Genomic DNA, 24,838 nt, shown 5'->3' with positions numbered 1-24,838 from the left:
CAGATAAAATTCCAGAGATCAAGCGCCGTCTCTGCCTTGCAAATGAAGGGTTCACCCCCCCCCCCCCTTCCCTTTATTTTGTTTTTAATGGATTAAACAGCACTGAATTATTTTGTCATGTTGTATCGACTACCCACAACTAGTATTTGAGCTATCCATTTCAATTTTATTTGGCACTCATTACTGTTCATTTTGAATCAATAAACCAATACTCACAGAAGCCTGTGAAAAACCATAGTATGTTTAAAGCTCCCTATGTAAGTTGTGGCGACTACTGCGGCCATAGTCAAGCTCACGACAATGGCAGCAAAAACTCTTGATGGCTTTTACCATCAAGATTTAGCTTCCTCCAACGTGCTGTAGTATGTGTGCTTAGGCATTAGTCTGCCATCAGTGCCCCATATACTCCACTGATGGCTCGATGCCCCCGGTGACATTAGTGTAAAAGACACCAAACAAAGCATGAGACCAATTTCAGTTTTCGGGGAATTGTTGGGTTCTTTCTGCAGCTAGACATGTAGACAGCATAATGGGCATATGTTATTGTGAAGGTGGGGCAAAAGCTCTTGATGCACGTTAACTAATTTTTATTTAAGGAGGTACTGATGCTCACTGTCTACCTGCATTAGGCTAGTGAGCTTTATATTTAGCTATGCCATTTTAGTGACCTGCTTATTTTAACAACGTGAGGGATAATCACACGGAATGTGTATTTTTTCTGGTACTTGCGGCATGCTATCAATGATTATGTCATGCCATGAGTTCTTATGCTGATGTCTTCAGCTGAAATGCTTTTTGCATGGCTGGCACTCAAGGTAGCAACTACAAAGGATACATTTTGGCTGTCATTTCAGCTTGGGCATTGCTTGGCACCAGTACTGCACCAGAGGTACTGCTGTGGTAGAATTTATGCACATGTCACTTCAACCATCTGCCTAAAACGTTGGTGTGATGTTTGTCATCATTTTGGTGTCCCCTTTTTTCTTACCGTATGTGCATTGCTGTGTCTAGATTATAGAGCTGGTGCGGCGGCCCCGCGAGCGTGCGGACGTGCGGAGCCTTATGGACACCATCACGAGCAAGGAGGAGGAAGAGAGGCACCAGCGGCTGCTTGCCGAGAATGAGGACCTCAAAAAGCAGATCGCTGAGGTATGTGGCAAGGAGCATTACAGAGGACTCTGGTGAGTTGTGCATTAAACCAAGAGCTGCTTAAAAGGTGGGACAAGAGAACAGTGAACAGCAGCAAAGCAGGCTTGCAGCTATATTTGATTAACAATAGAAACAAATATTTAGTACTTGTCTTTTTGTTTCAGTGATGACAACAGAGTCCAAACAATAACTGTTTTGCAGTTTCTTGCCATACGCTTTGTAAGCAGCCTGTAAGATTCACTGCAATTCTGCGTGGTCCTTTACACTTATGTATAACATTAGCATTTATTTCTGTGGTCATCATACTATCACTTTTTAGCCAGATCAAATGTTTCAAGTGAAAGGTGTGGTGCTATCTGAAACATAAGCAAATTTAAAGTAGGGAGGCACTTAAAGATGACGCTGAAAGTTTGCTTGAAAGGAGAGAGGGGGGAGGGGGCGGGGCAAAAAAAGGCTTTTCCACACAAAATACGGAGGCGGAAAGGAAATGTCTATCATCAGAAACACACAGTGCTGCAATCTATGCCGCTTGTTGCAGCTGTGATCATACATGTTTCCAATGTTATAACTGGCATTTTTATTACAGTGGTTTCCATAGTTTCACTAATGTTGTTGCAACGAACAAAGTACAAAAAGTAGTTTTAATGCACTTTATCCTGTTGCTCGATGTGCTTTGAATGCATGGATATGTATGACTCAAAAAAATTTTTGGCTCACATTGTAGTGTGTTTTTCGTCACCGATCTCGGGGGCGTGCGGGTGTTAAATGAGATGAGGTTGGGAGACGCATGGCAGCACAGCAAGCAGATTTTAATCCCTCACAAAACCCAAAACCTCAAACTAAAAACTCACTTAAACTAGCACACACTGAAAAAATAATGCCAACAAATGTACAAACTAATCAATCATCACTAATGATGTCCTTAATTCCGCCTATGATAAGTCTGGGCGTTTGCTCTCTGAGAGTCAGGCAACTCTGGCCTATTGCGTTCTCGCCGCTTACGTGGAATGTCCTCACGTTCCTTGACGCTGACTCATGGGGCTCTCTTGGTCCAAGTTGCATCGCGTCTCTTTCGGAATCGTTGCTCCCGACAATCTTGACAATGTCGTCGCCTTGGTGGACGCCTGTAACCCGGTCGCTGATGCTGACGTGGCAGAGAGGCCTGACGGACTAGGCCTAACTACGTTCTCGGCCGTTGCTTCCGTCCAGCTCCTTTCTCAAGTGCCGACGTGGTGTTCCGGCGATCATCGAACGCGCTGGTCTGCCGATGAAGGGGGATCCTCTCTGGAGTGCCCAGCCTGCCGTGTGATGCTGCAGCTGGTCCAAGCCTCGCTCGAACGTCTCCGAGGTCGATAACTGCACCTTGGACTGCCCGCGTCACGGACTCGTCCAGACCTTCAAGTCTCCTGTCGCCAGAGCGTAGCTGACAATGCGACCTTCTCAGCCCAGAGCCACGTCGATAATGCTCGAACTGTGCCGCTTCTCCCTCGATTACGGCTCGGTTCATGCGCCTGGAGGTCTCGTGCCGTTTGGAACGCTTGGTTCACATCATCTTTCTCTTTTCTTTCGCTGCACACCTCTTACTCATGACACACATGTCCATACACCCAAGACGTTACGAGCTGCAAAGTATTCTATAAAGTTCAGTGTAAGGTCAGCACACGGGCACATATATATACAAATTCTTTATTTTGAAATCTTAGTAACATTCAACATGCAGTTTTACTATTGGAATAAAAATGTGTTCATGAGATATGCCAGAGTAAAAGGCTCCACATTGGCTTTTAGGATCTTGCAGTATGCTGAAATTGGAGAACATAGGGATCTTTGTAGTTTAGCCCCTATTGGAATGCAACTGTGGTTGCCAAGGAATGAGAATTTGTGATTCCTCCCTCAGCAGTCGAGTACTTTCGTCACAGTGCCATTTTGAGAGGTATACCGTATTTACTCAAATCTAACGTACACTTTTTTTCTGATCAAACGGATCCAAAAATCGTGTGCGCGTTAGAATCGAGTACGACCCTAAATCTGCGTTACCATATCTCCATCGGCATTTCAAAATGGCCGCCTCGCACGCGCTTCGAGCCTAGCTGCCGTAGGTTCCTCCATGTGTTGTATGTGTGCTTAGGCATTAGTCTACCATCAGTCTGCCTGTTTTCTGCATTTGCTCTATCAGCACAAAGTTCCGAGTTCATCGTGATGCCGCATTTAAAAGTAAAGTGATCATGTGTGTGGAGATTTATGGAAATCTGGCTGCGTCACGGGAGTTCGGAGAATCCGAAACTTGCATGCAGGTCTGGTGTAAACAGGAGGAGAGGATTTTCACGAGCAAAGCAAAGCGGAAGGGTTTCAGTAGACCGAAGCAGGACGTATTCTGCGACGATCCTCTTCGGCGATACAATCACCTTGGCCCTATCTTGATAGCGATCCGCGACGGGACGGGGAGTCCGCCACGCGCTGTGCTTTCACCCCTTACAGTTCGCATTGAAGCGAGAGGCGTGTTAGCACGAAGGTCAATTCGCTCGCCACTGCTGCCGCGCTTCGTCACTCCAGCGTTCTGACAGCAAGTTTCCGCAGTGATCGAGCGAGATGTGTTCATATTTGCTTGTGCACGCATGACACTATGCTTGTTAATTTAGTTAGTAAGCCAATGTTTACAAGTTTATACGGCTGATAAAACTATCCTTACTTCGTATAGCTGTCTACTAATTTGCTATCACAATCGATGCTTTTCAGGTGAAACTGTGACTTTTTTTAGTCATCGCAACTTTAGTGCATTGGGAGTAAATCTTTGTTTTTCCAAATGAGAGAACATTTTATTTCTGTATGAAAGCATGAGGTGCGCGGTATTGTAAAGGATTTTTTTCTGTCTTTTGGTCACGGAAAACGGATGCATTACAATCGAGGGCGCGTTAGAATCGAGTAATTACGGTATGTGTTATTGTTGGGCCGAAACTTGGGATAACAACAAAGAAACTTGAAAGGAAGCCAAGGATCGTGCAATGAGTAATGTATCAGAAAATGTAGGGGAACATGGGATGGTCATGTGGAATGCAGGACAAATAACCGTTGGTCAATCAGGTGCTAAGAGAAGGGAAACATAGTCGAGGGCAGCAGAGGATTAGGTGGTGTGACGAGACAAGCAAATTTGCAAGCATAGAATGGGTTCAGCTGATGCAGGATAATGGCTATTCGAGATCTCTTGGAGAGGTATTCATCCTGCAATGAATTTATGACTGACAGTGATGAATTCTTATATTACATGCACAGTCGAACCTACTTATATCGATACCAGTTTCAACAGTATATCGGAGATAACAATGAGCAGCTGATGCACCGTCAACTTTTGTATGTGTTCTATTGTAAAATAAACCACTTACTACAATGCTCCCATGCCTTGTTATCAGCGATAACAATTAAATATGGCTACTGGGTGCGTGCGCTGAAAGGAAAAAAAATGCAAGATCCTCGATAAAAAAATTTTTTTTAAATGCAAGCCGCTTTGCCACACTTGTTTTTCGTCACATTGCCTTGGGGAAAAAAAAAAAGAAAGAAAAAATTGCGACCTGCTTTGCCACACTCGCCTTTGTGCCCACACGACATGCCTCCATTGCATCGCACCGCCAGCTTGATGCACCCCTCTCCTGTCTCCGTTCCACCCTCTCGCCGACGTTAGAGGGATGCAAGAGAGACGGGAGAGGGGTGAAGTAAGGCATGCGATCCGGGATAAAAACGGTGGTAAAAGCGTTTTGCGGGGTATTCCCCAGCTGCGTTTAATCACAAGAAGTGTCAAAGCGAATTGTGATAAAAAAAAATATTGGAATAAAAATAGTAAAACCGGAATAGACACTGTTTAGTATGGATTGCGGTTTGACATCCCGTGTGCGTGCATTATAGTGCACGTTGAAGAACCCCAGGTGGTCAAAATGAATCCGGAGCCCTCCATTATGGCGTGCCTCATAATCAGAACTGGTTTTAGCTCCTAAAACCCCAGAAAGAAAGAAGAAGATCACGGGCTCTAAAAGCAAACCACGTAACCTTATCTCAGTTCCCTTACACCCGTGCAATGAGTAGATCGCATGCTGTGAGGACTGCAGAATAACAGCGCTCTTATGAAGAACACCGTCGTGAACAGAATCGGAAATGTGCGTGGCAACGGCGGGCGACACATAATATGGACGAAGATCGTGCCACAAACGGCAAGCATATGCACCTTTGCTTGATCACCCCTACGACTCCACTCCCATCATAATTGTGGGTGATTTCAACATAGACGTGTCTCGGCCAGACAGAAAGTGGTTCGTGGCATTTCTTTTGGAAAGGTTCGGCATTCAATGTTAAATGTGTGCTCACGATGTGTCATCGATTGTGTATAGACCTTACATACAGCTCCGCTGCTCATCCACCTTCACAGAGTGGAATGGTTCTGAATTTTTTTTTTTCTGGATTTTGCGTTTCTTTTCTTTTTGGCGCAGCCACCCAGTAGCCAGATTTAATTGTTATAGCCAATTATGTGGCATGGGAACATTGTAGTAAGCAGTTTATTTTACCATGGAACACACACAAACGTTCTTAGTGCTGCGGCTGCTCTGAGTATTGTTGAAACTAGTAATGCTATAAGTGGGTTTAACTGTACTTCTTTCTGTCTAATTGAAATGTTTGAATGTTTGTTCTCTCCGCGTTTTCGTGCAACCCTGTTGTAACAATTTTAGTCATAACGATGGGATTTTCTTGGCACTTGAATACAGGGTAATCTTGTTGATATGATTCTGCATAATACATTTTTCGGGATAATACGTTTTTTGTTCTTTTCCCAGCCAATGTCTTATAAGAGCAATGCATTTTGGACAATATGATTTCGGATGATACATTTTATTTTCCGGTGCCCGTGAAGATTGTATCAACGAGATTCCACTGTATTGTTATAAGTGGGTTCAACTGTATTTTCTCATGTAGTACTTATTCTCTATTAATACACACAAGTAAGCCAGAGATGTGCTAAGGGTGGCTAAGATGACCGTAGGTGTGAACAGTAACTGGCATTGTAATTATATATAACAAATGATACTCATTAGCATCTGTAAAGCTTTATCATAAATCCTGGAGCATCATGTTGTGCTAGTCACAGAACTACAGTACGCATTACAAGGCATAGGGCCACCGGCTATAGAGATTTATATGTTATTTGTGGCACGAGCACCGAGTGACACTCTTTGTTTCTTGCGCAGCAACTTCCGGTTAGGGACCGACTTCTGGTTTGTCACAAAGCTGGGACGAAATTAAAAATAAATCATAAAAAAATTAAAACAGGTAGATATCAATGGTTATACTTATGTTGGATAATAGATATGGCATCAGATCACAGGTTTAGTACAGTAAAGAGCTAATTAAGTGTCAGGAATTATTAGAAATAATTAAGGAAAGTCTAATTGCCGTACACCAAAGCATACAGTCGTACACTTTAGATACCCACCGCATCAGTAGAAGTTCTCGTGAAACTCCAAGACCAGAAGTGACATCATCAGTAACATCACACTTAAACCAGGGGTACCGGCTCATTACTAATCAAAATAAAAACAAGCTTTTTTGATCTGAGGATTTTAGAGTTTGTGTAAACTTGATTCTTCCTTGTATTATTATTAACAAAGTGCTCTTATGTTCTGTATGATTGTGTGCTCTTTATACTGGAAAATCTCGTTACAAGAGACATGGTTACAAGATACAGTTGGTTATAAGAGACATTTGAAAATGGTTTGTTGGTTTTCCTATGTTCGCCATGTTAATAACATCGCATACAAGAGACATGATTACAAGAGACACTCTTTTACTAAGGGCAACTTTTTAGGTCCCTAGAGTAAGTTCTTCACTATTTCGAAGAGACACAACCCAGACACGGATCTTCCATCCAACCCAAGATGGAAGATCCTGTGGAAAACTGCCCTGAAGATAAAGCTTGGCCCTGCATCCATGAGACTGCAGACGTTCCAGAATCTTTTGAGGAGTTTGTGTCTGCAGATGTGGACCTCGTGTGCTCCGAAGAGCTTACAGATCATGCAATCCTCGCACAAGTAAAGGGTGCATGTGCCCTAGAAGGTGAACCAGAGGAGGAGGACGACGTCGAGGACATTGCAGGGCAGAAAGTGTCGGCAGTTGAGGTTGACGAACATCTAAAAGCACTTCAGTGGTATTGTGAGCAACAGGAAGGCTTGTAAAGCGAAGTGCTTTACCTCCAGAAGTTGGGAAGGAAGCTAATACAATCTGCAGTCACTAAATAACAAACTACTATGAATGACTTCAAGCCATCCTTAGATGTGTTCAAACACACTTTGATGCTGATGTAATAAAGTGATCTAGTCTGACCACTCAGTGTTTTTAGAATTTTTGGTTACAAGAGACCTTGGTTACGAGAGACATGTTTCCCGGGTCCCTTGAGTGTCTCTTGTAACGAGGTTTTACTGCACTATGTAAAATTTTGAAGCTCCCCTTACACAATGCCTATTCTTCAGGCCTGTAAGGTATTTTAAATAAATAAATAAATAAATAAATAAATAAATAAATAAATAAATAAATAGAGCTACACACCACCTTGCACAGAGTGAACACCTGCTTAACACAGTGGAGGGGTGACGTCACTCGTTCCTCACTTCTCTCCCGGCGCACATCTGCTCTGTCGCTGGCTCCACGCTCTCACATCAGCGGCGGAGGAAAGCGTAAGGTGCGCTTCGTGCGCCATCCGCTAGGGCGCTACATATTGCGCAGTGGTGGTCCAGCTGCGCCATTTGCACCATTTTGCTACAGTTCGACTTACGTGCTCCTGGCTGCGCCACCTGAAGTGCTATTTGCGCCAATTGCGCAAGCGTTCTGATGGCAATGCAATGTTTTCAGTAGCGTTATGCTGCCATTTTGATTATCTCGCCGCCTCGAACAAGCACTCTCGCACGCAGATCCGCTGGCCGCCGTAGCCACCACCGCGGCAACACTAGGCCTAGCTACTTGGACGTTCGCTACCAAGGAATCTTTCTGTTTGGTGCTGTGTTTTTATTAAAACAGTTCGCCGCTGTTAGCAATGGTGCAGACTCCGCCTTTGCAATCCTCGCCAATGGTTTCGGAGCTCGGAAAGTATGATGCGTTGCATAATGCCGTGTCCCGAAAGTCAGCTTCGCCTCAATACAGCAGTGTTACGTGGTGAAGCATACCAAGAGTGGAAAGAGGCAGTTGTCACGGCCCGTTATAAGTTTTATGTATATAAGTTTTAGTATGTATTCCTTAATTATACACGCATGCACCCGTAGTTTCCTATTACAGTACGAGCACAGATACACCTAATAAGTGTACTGGCAGGCCTTCAGAGCTATTTTGTACGTGCTTGTGGCGATTATAGCGCTTAGGTCAGTAAAAGGCACACATTAGTTTTTTCGGACGTTTTCGGGGCCCCTAGGGAGTCCGAAAAATCGGACGTTGTCTGTACTCAACTATACAAATCGATTTGTGAACATTCAAATAATTCAATTCGCGACTGGAATATCTACTACTCTAGTTTCGCATATTTAGTGAAATACACGGCTGAGGTCGAGGCATTACACGCAGTCTTACCAGGGTGCTCAGTTGGTTTTGGGAGAAAAGAAAATTTAATTCTAGAGTTGTTACGTGGTGAAACCACAATTTGATTATGAGGCATGCCTGTCTTGGTACAAGGGTAGTCCGGGTCATCAACTCCAATCGAAACAATTCCTATACCCTATGCTGACAAAGCGAACGACAACGAAAGCAGCGCCTATGTGCGAAGATATAGGATCGATTAGCCACTGGAAGACACGCAGATCGCATACGCGTGTTCATGCACGTAGATTTATGCATTTGCACGTGCAGTTTGAAACTTTCTGTCAATTGGTGAACTTCTATGCGTGATTGCAGTAGTTGCCGGCTTTGACTGTTATCAAAAATGGTAGGCGACTCTAATCTTTGACTTAGGTGTCTCTTAGTGGCACTTGCACCTCGGCGTTGTTCTGTGCATTGGTGTGTGGTATTCAGTGATTTCTAATTAATTATAATTATTCCAGACACTTCAGTAACTCAACTTGTAACTAAAATCATGCTCTGATATCAATATAATGAAACCCATGAATTTTGTATTGTACTATTTTTTTCAGATTTATCTTGAATTTCGTCTCAGCTAATTAATTCTGATTATTCCAGACAGTTCAGTAACTCAACTTGTAACTAGGTAAACTTATACTCTGATATATCTATAATGAATTACTCAAGTATTATTGCGCAACAAAAAGACACACATAAACCGATTCACATATATATTAACCGATTCAGTGGCACAATAAATTTAGTTGAAAGTTTGCACTTGGTGTGTGTTCTTGTCTTACGTCCGTGTCTTTTTGCTGCGCAATAATACTTGAGTAATGGATTACCAACTTGCTCGGAATGCTGCTCTCATTTATAATGAAACCCATGAATTTTGTACTGTACTATTTCTTTTTTTCTATTTTTCCTGAATTTCGTCCCCGGTTGTCTCAGGAGGTGAACCGGAAGGGCTGCACAAGAAACAAGAGTGTTACTCGATGCTCGTGCCATTAAAAACATGTTTGCATGATCTCAGAACCGATCGTCAGCTAGCCACTCATACGAACATATTAGCGGCAAGCTTTCCGCGACGGCTTGTGGAAAGCTTGCCTGTAACATTAGTCAGCAGCTAATTTTCGCCATGGTTCCTTGCCTACCCAAATAAAGATGTTTGCAACATACCATGCATGTTATGCTGTCCGTGGGAAGGCAAGCTTAATTGGTCGCTGTTGGCTTTGTGTCTTGCTTCACTGTTGAGCAGCACTTCCTGATTGCACAGTAATAACAAGCTTCGGCAAATGGCTAAAGATTACTGCTGTATTACTCTAAGTGTTCCAAAAAGACCAATGTTTCTTCTCCTAAACTGCTTCAAAATGCTGGTGTGGCTGCTCCTAAACAGCTCAAGAACAACATTATTCCTGCTCCAAAAACTGCTCCAAATCCTAAACTGGCTGGACCACCACTGATCGTGCCCTCCTTCGCTCTCTTGCCTGCTCCTCTGTGCATGGCGGTTTCCCGCCAGTTCTGTTCGCTCGCTCCTCCGAGTTCAGTTTCTCACCCTACACCAGGGTACACCAACACCGAGGTGCGAGTGCCAATAGCAGACACCTAAGTCAAGGATTAGGGTCATTTCTCAGTTTTTTGTGGCTTGCCAAGGAAAATGCAACTGCATTCCTTTTTATTTATTTTTTTTAATTTTATTGTACCCTCAAGACCGAGATATTACAGAGGGGAGTGGGTAAAAAAAACATACACAAGTAAATAACAAAGCAGCAAAAGTGGTTTAGTTAATACAGCAAAATTGATTAGTTAATTGTATCGGGGAGCGATTATGTCAGATAAAACCGAACGAAACGAGTTGTCCTTGATTGCAACAACTGCGCCGAGAAGGTGGTTCCATTCTTGAGAGGTCCTGGGAATAAATTATTCATGACAGGTTCTGGGGGTGCGGCAATGAATTATTCCAACCTTATGACTATGATCAATGCGAGAGGAAATGTAGGTAGGAAATGATATATGGTGATCGCGCAGGTAGGAATTGTGGAAATATAGTTTGTGAAATAAAGCAAGGCAAAAGCACTTACGTTGGGCTGAGAGCAGAGGAAGTAGCAAGGAGTTTTTCGTGGAAGTTACGCTTGATGCGCAACTATAGTTGCTGTAAATGAAATGCGCGGCATTGTTTTGGATTAGTTCAAGTGATTGAATAAGGGTTTCAAGGTGCGTATTACCTTTATATTAGGGGTGTTGGAATAGCGAAATTTCCAAATCTGATTGTATGCAAATAGTCAAGAAAAATTACTTCCGAATATCAAATCTGCTGATTCTTTTTTATATTGTCACGAGCAGCGATCCTGTGGTCGGTGCTTGGACGATAACGACGACGACGGCGTGGCTTTCGGGTGTGCACGCGCTCTCCTGAACGATTGCTGTAGCATTGTGCGCCTTACCTTGTAAATATATCCATTGTATATATATTCTCCCCGTAACATCTTTGGTGGATGTGCGGGGTACGCTCGCTACAACACCGGGAACTGGATCTTCGCAGCAGACGGCGCGTTGCTGCCACCACAATGACCGACCAAGCGACCCAGTGTGAGCAAGGCCCGTCACCAGTCATTCTCTTGCACCTCGTGACCCCGGGACATTCAACGGCCCAAGCGGCGTGGACGTCGATGAATGGCTGGCAATGTATGAGCGCGTCAGCCGCACTAACAAGTGGGACCCGACGTAATGCTTGCGAATCTCATCTTCTATTTGCGGGGCACTGCGCTACTCTGGTTCGAGAGGCATGAGGCAGATCTGACAAGTTGGGACGTTTGTAAGCAGAAATTACGCGATCTATTTGGGAGACCTATTGGACGACAACTAGCGGCCAAGCAGGAGCTTGCAATTCATGCTCAGACGTCCACAGAGCCGTACATCTCTTATATTCAGGACGTGTTGGCTCTGTGCCACAAGGTTGACAAGGACATGCCTGAAGCGGACAAAGTGGGCCACGTACTGAAAGGCATAGCCGATGACGCATTCAATCTGCTACTGTGTAAGAACTGCTCTACAGTGGAGTCGGTCATCGCTCAATGTCGTCGTTTTGAGCTGGCAAAAAGTCAACGTATCACTCACCGCTTCAACCGACTTCCCAATACGGCTGCCACGTCCTCATGCGAAGGCTTAGCCACACTTCGGCAAGCGCAAGCTCCAGAAAATGTCACCAGGATCGTCCGTCGAGAACTCGAGGCCATGGCACCCGTTACCCCTCATGACGGTATGCAAAGCAGCAACCTGGCTCCAATTACGCTAATTCAGGCCATGGTTCGCCAAGAGGTCGCGAATATGGGCATTTTACCCACCTTTGGTAACGGTCATGCTGCTACCAACCCGGTCGCCCCTGTCGTCGCTGCTGCAAGACCGAACACGACCTTCAGGCCACGTTATCGAAATCCTGCTGATTGGCGCACACCTGATGACCGGCCCATCTGCTTCACGTGCTCTAGGATTGGACACATCGTCGGCCATTGCCGCAGCTGCTGGCCCACGTCCTATCAACCAAACACTTACAATCGCCTGGACCGTGCACCATATGCCCCGTCGTTCCGTCCTGTGCTGAACGTCCTCCTAGGGAAAACCGGATCAGCCGCTCACCATCGCCCCAGCGCCGTCAGTCCCGCTCGCCCCAACCTCGCCGCTCTCGGTCTCCCTTTGACCGCCTCTCGGAAAACTAGCCAGTGCAGGCCCCGGAGGTGACGCTGCATTTACGACCCGGCCTGAAAATCCTCCGATTGTCCCTCATACCCGATGCAACCTTCTTAAAGTTTTGGTTGATGGTGTGGCAGTTACCGCTCTTGTTGATACCGGCGCACAAATTTCTGTAATGAGCTCGAGCCTCCGGCGCCACCTCCAGAAAGTCCTAGCGCCCGCGACTTCACCTACCGTCCGAGTAGCCAACGGGAGTACACCTGCCGTACACCTGCCGTACTTGGAATGTGCACTGCACGCATCACCATTTCTGGTCGCCACACATCTGTTCTTTTTGCTGTTCTAGAACAGTGCCCCCATGACCTCATCTTGGGAATCGACTTTCTGTCCACACACGCTGCCCTTATCGACTTCTCCGCGGGCCTTCTCCGCGGGCCTTCTCTGGCCGGCCACACGGTTTCTGCCCTGACCACAGAACCTCCACTGGATTTTTCACCACCATCATCGCAGTCAGGTCCATCCTGCGACCACTTCGCCCGCATGATATCAGGAGACCTCGCTCCGGCACAGTCCGCTGCCCTTCGCCGCGTGCTGGTTTCCTACCAGGATATCTTTGACTTTGGCGACCGTCCTTTGGGCCAGACGTCCGTCGTCACCCATCGCATTCATACCAGCGATGCGAGTCCTATTCACCGACGGCCTTACCGTGTGTCAGCTCCGGAGCGTGCTGTCATCCAACAGGAAGTGGAGAAAATGCTGTGCAAAGGCATAATTGAACCCTCATGCAGTCCTTGGGCCTCTCCCGTCGTACTTGTGAAAAAGAAGGACAATAGCTAGAGATTTTGTGTAGACTACCGCCACCTCAACCAGATTACCAAGGAGGATGTGTATCCTCTCCCGCGTACTGATGACGCACTGGACTGCTTGCACGGCGCCAGATATTTCTCTTCCATCGACCTGCGCTCAGGATACTGGCAAATCGCTGTGGACGACCAAGACCGCGAGAAGACCGCCTTCGTGACTCCTGATGGCCTCTACCAATTTAAAGTGATGACTTTTGGCCTATGTAATGCCCCTGCTACTTTCGAGTGCATGATGGACTTTCTTCTTCGAGGCATCAAGTGGTCCATATGCCTTTGCTACCTGGACGATGTTATCGTTTTTTCGACTACGTTTGAAAACCATCTCACTCGCCTGTCCACCGTCCTTGATGTTTTTCGCCATGCTCATCTTCAGCTTAACTCGTCGAGATGTTGCTTTCGGCACCATCAAATCTGCGTACTCGGCCACCTTGTTGACGCTGCAGGCGTGCAGCCAGACCCTGACAAAGTCCGCGCGGTTAGTCAGTTCCCTACTCCACGGTCGGCCAAGGATGTCTGCAGTTTTCTTGGCCTGTGCTCGTACTTCCGTCGTTTTGTCCAGAGCTTCGCGAAGTGGCCCGCCCTCTAACTGGCCTACTCAAGTAGGACGTCGTTTTCACTTGGGGTCGTAACCAAGCGGACGCCTTTTCATTGCTTGTTGCCATCCTAACGAACCCACCTGTTCTAGCACATTTCAACCCGTCAGCCAGCACGGACGTTTGTACCGACGCCAGTGGCCACGGTATAGGCGCCGTCCTTGCACAACAGCAGCACGGCCTCCACCGCGTGGTTGCCTATGCAAGCCGCCTTCTGTCGCCGTCGGAGCAAAATTACTCGATCACAGAATGCGAGTGCTTAGCTCTCGTCTGGGCCATCGCAAAATTCTGCCCGTACCTGTATGGCAGGCACTTTTCAGTTATCACAGACCACCGTGCGCTTTGCTGGCTTTCCTCGCTCAAGGACCCCACTGGTCGCCTTGGCCGTTGTTCAATCCGCTTGCAAGAGTACTCATTTTCTGTTTTCTACAAATCTGGACGGCTTCACCAGGACACTGACTGCTTGTCATGATGCCTAGCACATTTCAACCCGTCAGCCAGCACGGACGTTTGTACCGACGCCAGTGGCCACGGTATAGGCGCCGTCCTTGCACAACAGGATGGCGCAGGAATGCGAGTGCTTAGCTCTCGTCTGGGCCATCGCAAAATTCTGCCCGTACCTGTATGGCAGGCACTTTTCAGTTATCACAGACCACCATGCGCTTTGCTGGCTTTCCTCGCTCAAGGACCCCACTGGTCGCCTTGGCCGTTGTTCAATCCGCTTGCAAGAGTACTCATTTTCTGTTTTCTACAAATCTGGACGGCTTCACCAGGACACTGACTGCTTGTCATGATGCCCGGTCGATCCCCCTGATACACTGGAAGATGAACTTGACACCTTTGTTCTGGCCATTACAGACTTCATCCACATAGCTGACGAACAGCGCCGCGACTCATCTTTGCGGCCTATTATAGACGGTCTCAACTCACCGCACCCTGACCCTTCCCTACGGATGTTTCTGCTCCCCAACAACACCTTACACTGCTACAACGCCCGGCCTGACGGCACTGAGCTCTTGCTTGTTTTTCCCGCGCATCTTCGCTCTACTGTTTTGCGCCAGCTTCACGATGCTCCGACATCCGGACACCTAGGCGTGTCACGCTCGTATGATCGCATCCGGAGGCGCTTCTTTTGGCCTGTGCGACAGTACGTTGTGGCTTGTGACCTCTGCCAGCGACGCAAGACTCCTGCCCTACTGCCTGCTGGCAGCCTTCAGCCCCTCGATATCCCTGATGTACTATTTTTCCGGGTGGGACTCGATCTTCTAGGGCCTTTTCCCATGTCAACCACTGGCAATAGATGGATTGCAGTCGTTACTGACTACGCAATGCGGTACGCTGTTACATGAGCACTTCCCACCAGCTGTGCTACTGATGTAGCCGATTTCCTTCTTCACGACGTCTTCCTGCGCCACGGTGCTCCTCGTCAGTTAATCACGGACCGCGGCCGCTGCTTCCTGTCTAAAGTAGTCGACGTGATTCTTCGTTCTTGCAAGACGAATCACAAGTTCACCACTGCGTACCATCCACAGACAAACGGCCTTACTGAACGCCTCAACCGTGCTCTCACAGATATCCTTGCTATGTACGTGTCTGAGGACCACCAAGACTGGGACATTAACTTGCCTTTTGTGACCTTCGCCTACAACTATTCTCGTCACGACACAGCTGGCTACTCACCTTTTTTTCTCCTGTTTGGCTACGACCCACCATTGCCTATGGACACCATACTTCATCCTCACGCAGACACATCCTCTGCCTATGCTCGCGATGCTTTTGCCCGTGCTGACATCGCCCGTCAGGTTGCCCGCGATCGCTTGTCGGCTTCACAGGTCAATCAAAAATGTCTCTGTGACCGCCGACACTGGGAGGTGAACTTCCTTCCAGGATCGCTCGTCTTACTGTGGTTCCCGTCACGTCGCGTTGGCCTATGCGAAAAACTCCTCTCCAGTTATGCTGGCCCTTACCGCGTCGTACGCAAAGTCACTAATGTGACCCATGAAATCGCTCCGCTAAATCCTAAGTCAGCCTCTGCAACAATCGCGAGTGACATAGTCCATGTCTCGCGCCTTAAACCGTACCACTCTCGGCCTGGGCCCTAATTGCACCGGGACGGTGCTTCTGCCGCTGGCGGGTAATGTCACCAGCGGTGATCCTGTGGTCAGTGCTTGGACAATAACGACGACGACGGTGTGGCTTTCGGGTGTGCACGCGCTCTCCTGAACGATTGCTGTAGCGTTGTGCACCTTACCTTGTAAATATATCCATTGTATATATATTCTCCCCATAACAATATGTACTGCACCTTTCTTTTACGGACAGGAGGTCCCCATAGAGCTTTATGCTCTGGGAGCTCCTCCTGCATATGCCATTATGAATGTACACCACTCACTAACCTGAATAAACTGAAACTGAAATACTATAGGCTATTTTATCATTTCTGAATAAAGTAAAATGTAAATTTTGTCTGAAGTCCGATTTATTTTATTTAGAAATGGGCAAGTATCCAATATCAAATCGAATATAGAAAAGTCAAATGCAGATGCAGGAATAATTATTTCGGTATAATTAAGCACAAGGCATGTACTGACTAGTGCAAGAAAGAGAACTATCAGGGATAAAAGATCAGTTTGGAACAGAAGATCACTAATTCTCATTAAAGGAGCTACATGAATAGCCTTGCAACATCTTTAGAGCCTGGTTGCAAACAAGCTTTTTAAGAATGAATGGCTGCTGTATGAGAGGCTCTCCAACAATGCTAAATAAATGGTTGCTGAAAAAGGTCAGAAGTTGTGGGAAAAAAAAAACACTGCTGAAATACTTGTGTGCTGTAAACTCAAGTAAAAGGGCCAGTTGCAAGGCATCCAGAACTTGTAGTAGCGTAAAAGATGAAACTACTACTTGACTAGGCTGGCAAAAACAATAAATGACAGGCTACAGGCAAAAATCGGAGGCTATCATCTTGGCTTAGCGTGGCTTCCTTCACGGAACCAAAAAGAAAGCTTGCATTACTAATTTTGTATTGTGCGTTGCATCAAAAACTTTTGTCGTTGTCTCACTTCTGATAATTTGCGGTACTTTGTTTAGCAGATGGAGAACAGTAACCAGACTTTTAACAGCCGGCCCTTGCAATATTCAAAATTACCAAATAGTTCTTTTACGAATATGAATAATGAGTTCGTAATGCTATTCAATTCATATTCAAAACTTTGAATATTCACCCACCTCTAGTTTTGTTTATTAATGGACGTAATACAACTTGCAACCGGATGTCCAGTCAACTGAGGAGCTTGTACTTCTTCTTCCTGGGGTTTTACGTGCCAAAACCAGTTTCGATTATGAGGCACGCCGTATGGAGGGCTCCGGATTAATTTTGACCACCTGGGGTTCTTTAACGTCCACTACAACGCAAAGACACGGTCGTCTTTGCATTTCGCCTCCATCGAAATGCGGCCGCTGCAGCCGGGATTCAATCCCGCAATCTCGTGCTCACCAGCACAACACCTGCAGCGATAGTCATCTGCTTGTTCCTACGTCAGTGTTGGCACCGACTCTGAATAGTTTGGGCCAGAGTAAGTTTATTCATTCCTTTAGTGACTCTAGGTTCAGCTAGTGTCTGCAAATAAAGGGCCTTTGCAGTTCCTGCTTGTGTATATAGAATGTGTGCTCTTATTACAAAGGTAATTCTGCTGTTAAGAAGTAATATTTTGTTTGAGTTTACAGTGGCTGGTGTGAGAACCCTGATTTACAGCTATTTTATTTTTATCTTTCTATTTAGCACATAGAATGCTCTAGCAGAAAATTTTCACCTCGCAATTAACATGCCCCTCAATATCGCATCAATTTTCTGCAAATAAAAGTGCAAGTATCATGTGAGTAGATATGGTACATGTACTATCGTGAGCAATATGAGCGGGAACACGCGAACGCATGGCAAATAGCCTCGAAGCTGTGTTTGAGTGATACGCGGATGGCGCTGTCAAAATGAAAGGGGAAGGGGGGCACTCGTCAGCTATAACTGTTGGCACTCCCACCGCACCTGCAATTGTCAAAAACGACAGCTCACGGCGTTTCACTGGCCGCCAACAGCCGATAAGGCGGTTGTGTGTCGCAGTGACTTACAGCGAGTGATATTTTTTTCTGTAATGCTTTTTTTTTTTTTTTTTTGTTCTTCGTGCAACCGTATGGACGGAACTTCTAGATCTTGGCTCGTATTTAAAACCATTTTTTTTATATCAATCAACGTGACGAGTTGCTCACGCATTAAAACAGTGCTACTTTTGGCCATACTTCGGCACACACAGTTACCAGTAACTGCAATACCAAACTGTTATCACTGTGCGCTGGCGATGTGAACTTTCGCACTTAGTGTAAACAGACCCATGGTGGGAGTACAAACCGTTATCAGAACAGTGTCCCTCTTTCCTCTTTGTTTCCGACGGCGGCCGCCGCGTATCGCCCATAGCATGGTTCGAGGCTATCTGGTACGCGCTCCTGTGTTCCCGCTCATATTGCTCACCATAGTACAGTGTTGTGCTAGTTGAAGAAGAGAAGTGTGATACTACAGCACTGCAGATTACTAAAAGGATGCTAAGGTAGTGAGGCTGACCAAATAATGAATTGCTTTGCCTAACACGAGACCAATGCACTTATAGGCTGCCTAAAAGGGGTTATTCTTATTGAATGACTGGAAAATATTTGACAGAAGTTATCTGCTTGTGTGTTCGCTCAGGAACTGGTGCCTGTGCGCAGCAACCATGACTTTCCTGCAATGGAATGATTTGCAAAAGTCCTCACTTGCATCGGTCTCGCTTCTTTGAGACACTAATAAATGTCATCTGTTGCGTTTGAACATAAATGAGTATGTAATAGTTTTGAATACTGAATTCTCATATCGAATATGAATCAAGTAATTAAAAAAATAATTTAAATGATTAGGTTTTACGTGCCAAAACCACGATCTGATTATGAGGCACGCCGTAGTGGAGGACTCCGGAATATTTTGGACCATCTAAATCTAAGTACACGGGTGCTTTTGCATTTTGCATCCATCAAAATGCGGCCGCTGTAGCTGGGATCTGATCCCGCGACCTCGTGCTTAGCAGCCCAACACCATAGCCACTAAGCAACCACAGCGGGTATTAATCAAGTAGCAAGGACTATTCAATTTGTATTCTAAATCGAATATCCACATAGCCTTACTTTATACTTTTTTGCAACGACTGTTATTTTTTTGTTACATGACAGTGCCATTGAATACTTAAGCCTTTATAGAAAAGGTGGCAGTTCTTTAGAAACAGAAAATGAAATGTTACATTTTCAGCACATGTGGCCATAATTGAAGCTGTCGACATGTCATACTTAAGTGGTATTTCACCCTTAATTTTCACCATGAAGCAAAGTGTGCTGCTTATTTTCTGACACTATATACCGTAGTTGACACATCACAAGTCATGCTTAGTTGCCAAACAGTGTCATTGCAATGCCATGGATGAACTGTAGCGCTCTTTTATTGAGTGTACAGCATGCAGTCAAGAATGAGGAGTCTTAATAACGTGCCATCTGCCATCATGGGAGTACTCTATGTACTATGCACTAGCGCTTTGGTAACTGGACGGCTCCAAGTTTCTTTAACAAGAAGTGGTGTATCTGTTTCTGATCCACTGGTCTAGGACTTGTGGTCCCTCATGTGGCTGGCTTGGGGTAGCATGAGGTGATCTGTTTCAAGCTCAAGGCACAAAGGTGAAGCATATGACAGCTTTTCACAAGAATAGACAATAGACCTGCCCACAGCAATCCAACTTGCATATTGGGCCAACTGATATATTATTGAAGAATATCAGAGTGCATAAAAGAACAGAGGGTCAAAGAACGACCAAATAAAATGTACGACAGTGGAGATCTGCACTGCAGCTGTTCACCAACCACATAGTGTACATATCATGATGCACAGAAATGGTCCCCTTCATTTCCCCCATGCAGAAGGAGGAGCAAATTCAGGTGCTGAACCAAAAGCTGCAGGAGCGACAGCGGCTGGCCCACCAGACTGCTCTGCCTGCTAGCGGTGAGAGGGTGCGCATTGCACTGCCACCCACCTATGCGGACGGCCTGCTGGCCCCCAAGGAGCCTGTGGCCATTGACCCCGTCTCCGATTCTGGCTTTGTCACGGGCACCTCCTTGGTTGGCCGTGGCTCACGCCTCTCCCGTTCAGACTTTGAATTCTCCGAGTCATACCTTTAATCTGTGGCATACCATCAGGTTGCACAACACCCGACATGGCCATTGGACTTTGCTATTGGGTATGAAGCTATGAATGGCTAATGTACAAACTTTCATAATGGATTTCTTTGTGTGGGAGATACCTAGGAGGGGAGAGAGCAGCAAATGGTGGTTTGCACTTTGGTTGTAATTCTCAACCCTCAAGTTCGCTTATCTTATGCCACATTTCAGGAAGAAGGGGTTGATTTCAGGGTAGTCTTTTCCCCTTCCGTGAGATTAGTGCTGGTGTGCATTGGTGGCTTGTTTCTGCTTGGCCCATTCTCGTGGCATCCTATTAAGTAAGGAGGCTTAAAGAATGGATCCTGCAGACTGTAGCTGTTTAGACAATTGCCTTGCAATATATAAGAGGTGGCAAAAACAGTGAAACAGGAGACAACAGCAGGATGCTAAAGTATTGAGTTCACATTATGGAAAGAAAGAAAAACTTGCATAAAGGATATGTGCATGTGTGTATCCTATGGACTGACCTGACTGCACTGTATGCATTTCCTCTTGCTTCAGACTGAGTTGTTCCTTTTCTGCCAATGTTTCAAATACTCATTGCCACCAGTCATTTTGGTTCTCACTGGTGATGTGTTTTTCTTTTTTTTTTAGTTTGTACTCACAAAAAGTAGTATTCTAACATTTCAATGTGAACACTGCAATTTCTCTGTATTCTACTTCACATCAACAAGTTTTAGAATTGTGTTAGAATCAGGTAAACATTGTAATCAGACATTGTGAACTATGTTTATTGCTTGAAAATCTTCTTAGGGCAGGCCAAAAGCAGGCTGGAGGTGACAAGTGTTCATTCAATGGGAGCTGACGTGTGTTCAACATCATCTCTTGCCTAGACAGACACCACCAGTAGAGGGGTTGCTATTGGGGTCACCATGGGGGGTCAGGCACGTGCGTGCCGACAGGTCAAGTTTGAATTATCCGGTGAAGGCCAATTTTAGGATCGAAATAACAAAAGTTTTGGCCCATAGAAATACATGGGTGCTGGCCGGGACCTTCGGTTGGGATCAAATTAAGCGAAAAATGGAATTAACCAGAGTCGAATTAACAGAAGTCAACTATAAGCTTTTCCATACAGGCAGGGATGGTTCTTTAATACTTATTGTAAATAACGAATAACAATGAGCAAATTTTATAAGGCTGGCGTGATACCACCAAGCTTAAACATTTATTTTTCACCCTACCACAAAAACAAGGATGAGCAGTGGAAAAGGAGGAGTGTTTAGGAGCTTTGCTTTTCAAGTGACTAAGTCAAATGTACAGAAGGCAAAAACAGTCAGAACATCATCACCCAGCAAAAACAGTTCCTTTGGAGCTCTGTAGCATTCTTTTGTGTCATGTTTCTTTTCTTTCCCCTTTTTTTTAAGCATTCTTACTCTATTTACTAACTCTCTACTAGTCAATGCATAATTATAGTTTAGTGTGGCCTACTGCAAAACATGCAACACAGTTCAATTGCATCAGAACATGCTCACATTCCAACAGCAAGAAGCAGAACTTACAAAAGCTACCCTAGATCTTTCAAGCAAGGCTCAAGCAATAGGTTAGCCAAAAATTCCAGTCCCCTCTTTTCAAACAGCTCAGAAATTGGCCATTTACTTGCTTAAGGCAGAAAACAAGGATAGAAATATGATAACCTGAGCACTGGCTACCAAGTAAATTCCATGCAGGAAGAACAGCAAGCACTCACTTGTACTCATTCTTTATTCTTTACACACCACCTGCACTTCGTCTGCACAAGGTATTGAAATACTAAACAAAATGCTATCATGAATAAAAAAGACATTAGTCTGTTAGTCTCTAATTAACTGCTTTTCGCATGACGATGTTCCTACCTTGAACTTTCTAAGGAATTGGCATGCAAATTGGCATTGCACATTGGTATTGGATAGTCCTCTGTCCATTTGTCTCCACTGTGCCTGCTCTGCATGAATATTCTTTCTGTCTTGTGCTGAAACGTACTTCCCCCATCAGGAATTTGAACAGTGACCACACATCAATGCTAGATGTTGATAAAATGCTAGGAAATGTGCATCTCAACATCTGCAGCAGTGTAGCTTGCACAAGTACTATCTGCCTCCCAGTGCCATGGGGACTGGTAACAGAAAAACAGGTTATGTTTCTGCTGTTTATATTTATAACATGTTTTCCCTTTTCATACACCATTCATAACAGTAACTGCCGTGTCGTATAATTCGAGCTAATAGGTTCACTTTGTTAGAATGTGGCTGTTCTTCAGTGATGGCTCACTTGTCAACACAATAATTTTTTTTCCAGGAAAATTCTTAAATAACAAAAAAATGTGCCTTTTGTAAGGTTTGAACAAAACTAACTAGCCATGATTCATGGCTGGCCCATGTGTCCGTCAGGCACCTCAGGTTTTCATACAGGCATTTGAATTCAGTCACATTTATTAACAAATGTGTTGATTGCCTGGTGTTGCACCCTGAAGTCTATCCTGTCACTTACTATTTGTTCGCTTTGGTTATGTAAGCTTGAAGACCGGTGTCCTTGCTAGCTGCAATGCCTTACCTTGGTGCAGGGACAGTGCCCACAGCTGGGTTGCTCCAGATTGCATCTGTATTTCTTAGTGCTGTGTTCCTTTACAAAACAGCTGTCTAACTTTTAACAGACACCCTTGTGTGTTCAGAGTAAAAGCAGTATGAACACACTACTGGAGTCTAGGTTTCTAACATCTACGTGAAAGAATTTTATTATTCGCTACATGGTTATGTGTACAGGCACAGCCACTGTTAGCAGGAACACGGGAGCCCTTGGCAGAACTCCGTGGAGCAACACCAGCGGCGTCTCGCGAATCTTGCAGAGCAGGCGCAGTTAAAGCGATAGGCGGAGCACCCGGCGCGTCGTCTGCTACAGTTCCTCCCCTTCACGACCTTCCCCGTGTGCATGTTGGTATCCATATATGTTATGCGCACTAGCTGCTTCGAGTATTCATGCAAGTGCTGCCAAAGCCAAATGTATTGCAGGCTGCATGGAGGCACCCCAAATTTGGAACGTGATTAATACTTCCACACAGTTTTCGTTTGCGAAGGATCATTTTAAACTTTTTTATTGGTTTGTAAATAAGAATGCTGATTTCAAAACTCTGTGCTTTGAAGTTATTCGAAAATAAATGGAAATTATCACTTTCCAAGGACTGGCTGGCACTGGGAAAATCCATTTGGGCGACAATCAGAGCAGCCATCTGGCTATGCAAACAACTGTAGGGCGAACAGCTGGGGCAGTGATCACTGGGTGATCACTTTTGTGGATATTTTACTTTAGCGCAATTTTGAGTGACTCAGCACCAGACACGTCCGCGTATAGGTCAACACCATTTCTGGTGCTGTGCCAAGTTGGCTATCTTCACACAGTACCAAGAGCGCTATCGGCCATATACTTCGACACATCTAGTGCAGAGTCTCACGAAATCTCCAAAATCCCTGAGAGTGATTGCCAGAGAATACCGCCCCTGTTGTGTTGTTTAAGCTGATGATGCAATTAGCACTGGGTTGCGTTGCTCTCTACGACAATCTTGCAGTAATCCAGCGCGGCAGGAAACGGTGAAATATTCCAGAAGCGACACACCCAGCCTGTGTGTTCCAGGCGAACGCAGCAACTAGTGCCTAATACTTTGTCACAACACCCTTGGCAATAGTCGCAGCAGCCATTCATCGAGGCAGAGAGCTGTAGAGAGCATCCACCAGTGACGCATCTTGCTTAAGACGCTCCTATTCGGCTTGGACAGCCTGCCAAAGGTTGTCCGCCGACAGTAGGCATTGGCGTGAAAGAACGGCTTTAACCATGCCCCAAATATTTTCAGTAATACTAAAGTCTGGTGACTGGGGTGACTACTCTAGAATGGTAATGTTCGGCTGGTGCAGCAGGGCGTCCACTTTCTCGGAAGAGTGCACTGGTGACCGATTTTGCTGAAAAACGAAGGCAGTGTCGGGCAACTGCAGATGCTTGAGGTGGGGAATGGCCACATCCTTCAATATTTTGCAGTACTTGTCAATTCTAAACTTTCCCTCAATCCATGCAATGGGTCCCAGGTGATTCTTTGTCAACATTCCCCAGACACATACGACCATTCTTCCACTGGATGCTACCCTTTGTAGGAACTCTGGATTGTATCTAGGAGAAACAATACAAATCAGAAAAAAAGAATGTGAGGTTTTCAAGGTAGTGAATTGGAAATCTTTAAGGTGTCAAGATGGTATACATTAGAGAGTTTTAGAATAGGGGCCCCAAATGTTTGGGGCCCCAAAGAGCTTTGCGGGTGTTAGCGTTGGGGCATGCAAGAGCGAAGAGTTTTAGAATAGGGCTTTGCGTTTGCGAATAGCGTCTTGCGCTTGCAGCGCCACTACGGTGTCAAAGAAAAAGTATTATAAATAATTAAATAAACTATACCATTTTATGATAGGAAGAGTAATATTGACTTTCGTGGTTTTGTGTTTAATTACAATTGAGAGGTTATTCTATCAGCAGCAAGCGATTTGTTGCGCCTAATTTTGAATAACCAACTTGACGTGCCTTCACCAGCCAAGCTAATCCAAGTTAGGCCTACGAGCCATGAAATCGACAATCGAATTCGGAATCAGCGGCGTCTAATGAATCAATCTTCATTACACACGTTAGTTGAGAGAAAGCGATAATCGCATTCACTTCTAGCTTACAAACTTCACGCAT

General features: G+C 45.4%; 1 protein-coding gene across 2 annotated transcripts in view; it reads left to right on the top strand.

The window, feature by feature from the left end:
* The window catches only part of LOC119436841 (gamma-aminobutyric acid type B receptor subunit 1), an 89,340-nt gene extending 65,038 nt beyond the window's left edge, over positions 1-24,302 (top strand). Inside the window, exons 16-18 of one of the 2 annotated variants that reach the window (XR_007464778.1) lie at positions 1,012-1,149; positions 19,856-20,172; positions 22,891-24,302. Coding sequence is in view for 1 of the 2 variants with exons in the window: in XM_037703829.2 (XP_037559757.1) it covers positions 1,012-1,149; positions 19,856-20,113 (396 nt within the window). In the remaining variant the exon portion in view is untranslated. Of the gene's footprint in view, positions 1-1,011; positions 1,150-19,855 lie in introns of both variants that reach the window. The other variant, XM_037703829.2, reaches the window with a different exon arrangement.
* The last annotated feature ends 536 nt before the right edge of the window (positions 24,303-24,838 follow it).

This window comes from Dermacentor silvarum, chromosome 1 (assembly GCF_013339745.2).
Source record: "Dermacentor silvarum isolate Dsil-2018 chromosome 1, BIME_Dsil_1.4, whole genome shotgun sequence".
In the NCBI taxonomy this organism is placed as follows: domain Eukaryota; kingdom Metazoa; phylum Arthropoda; class Arachnida; order Ixodida; family Ixodidae; genus Dermacentor; species Dermacentor silvarum.
This window is presented reverse-complemented; position numbering and strand designations above follow the sequence as displayed.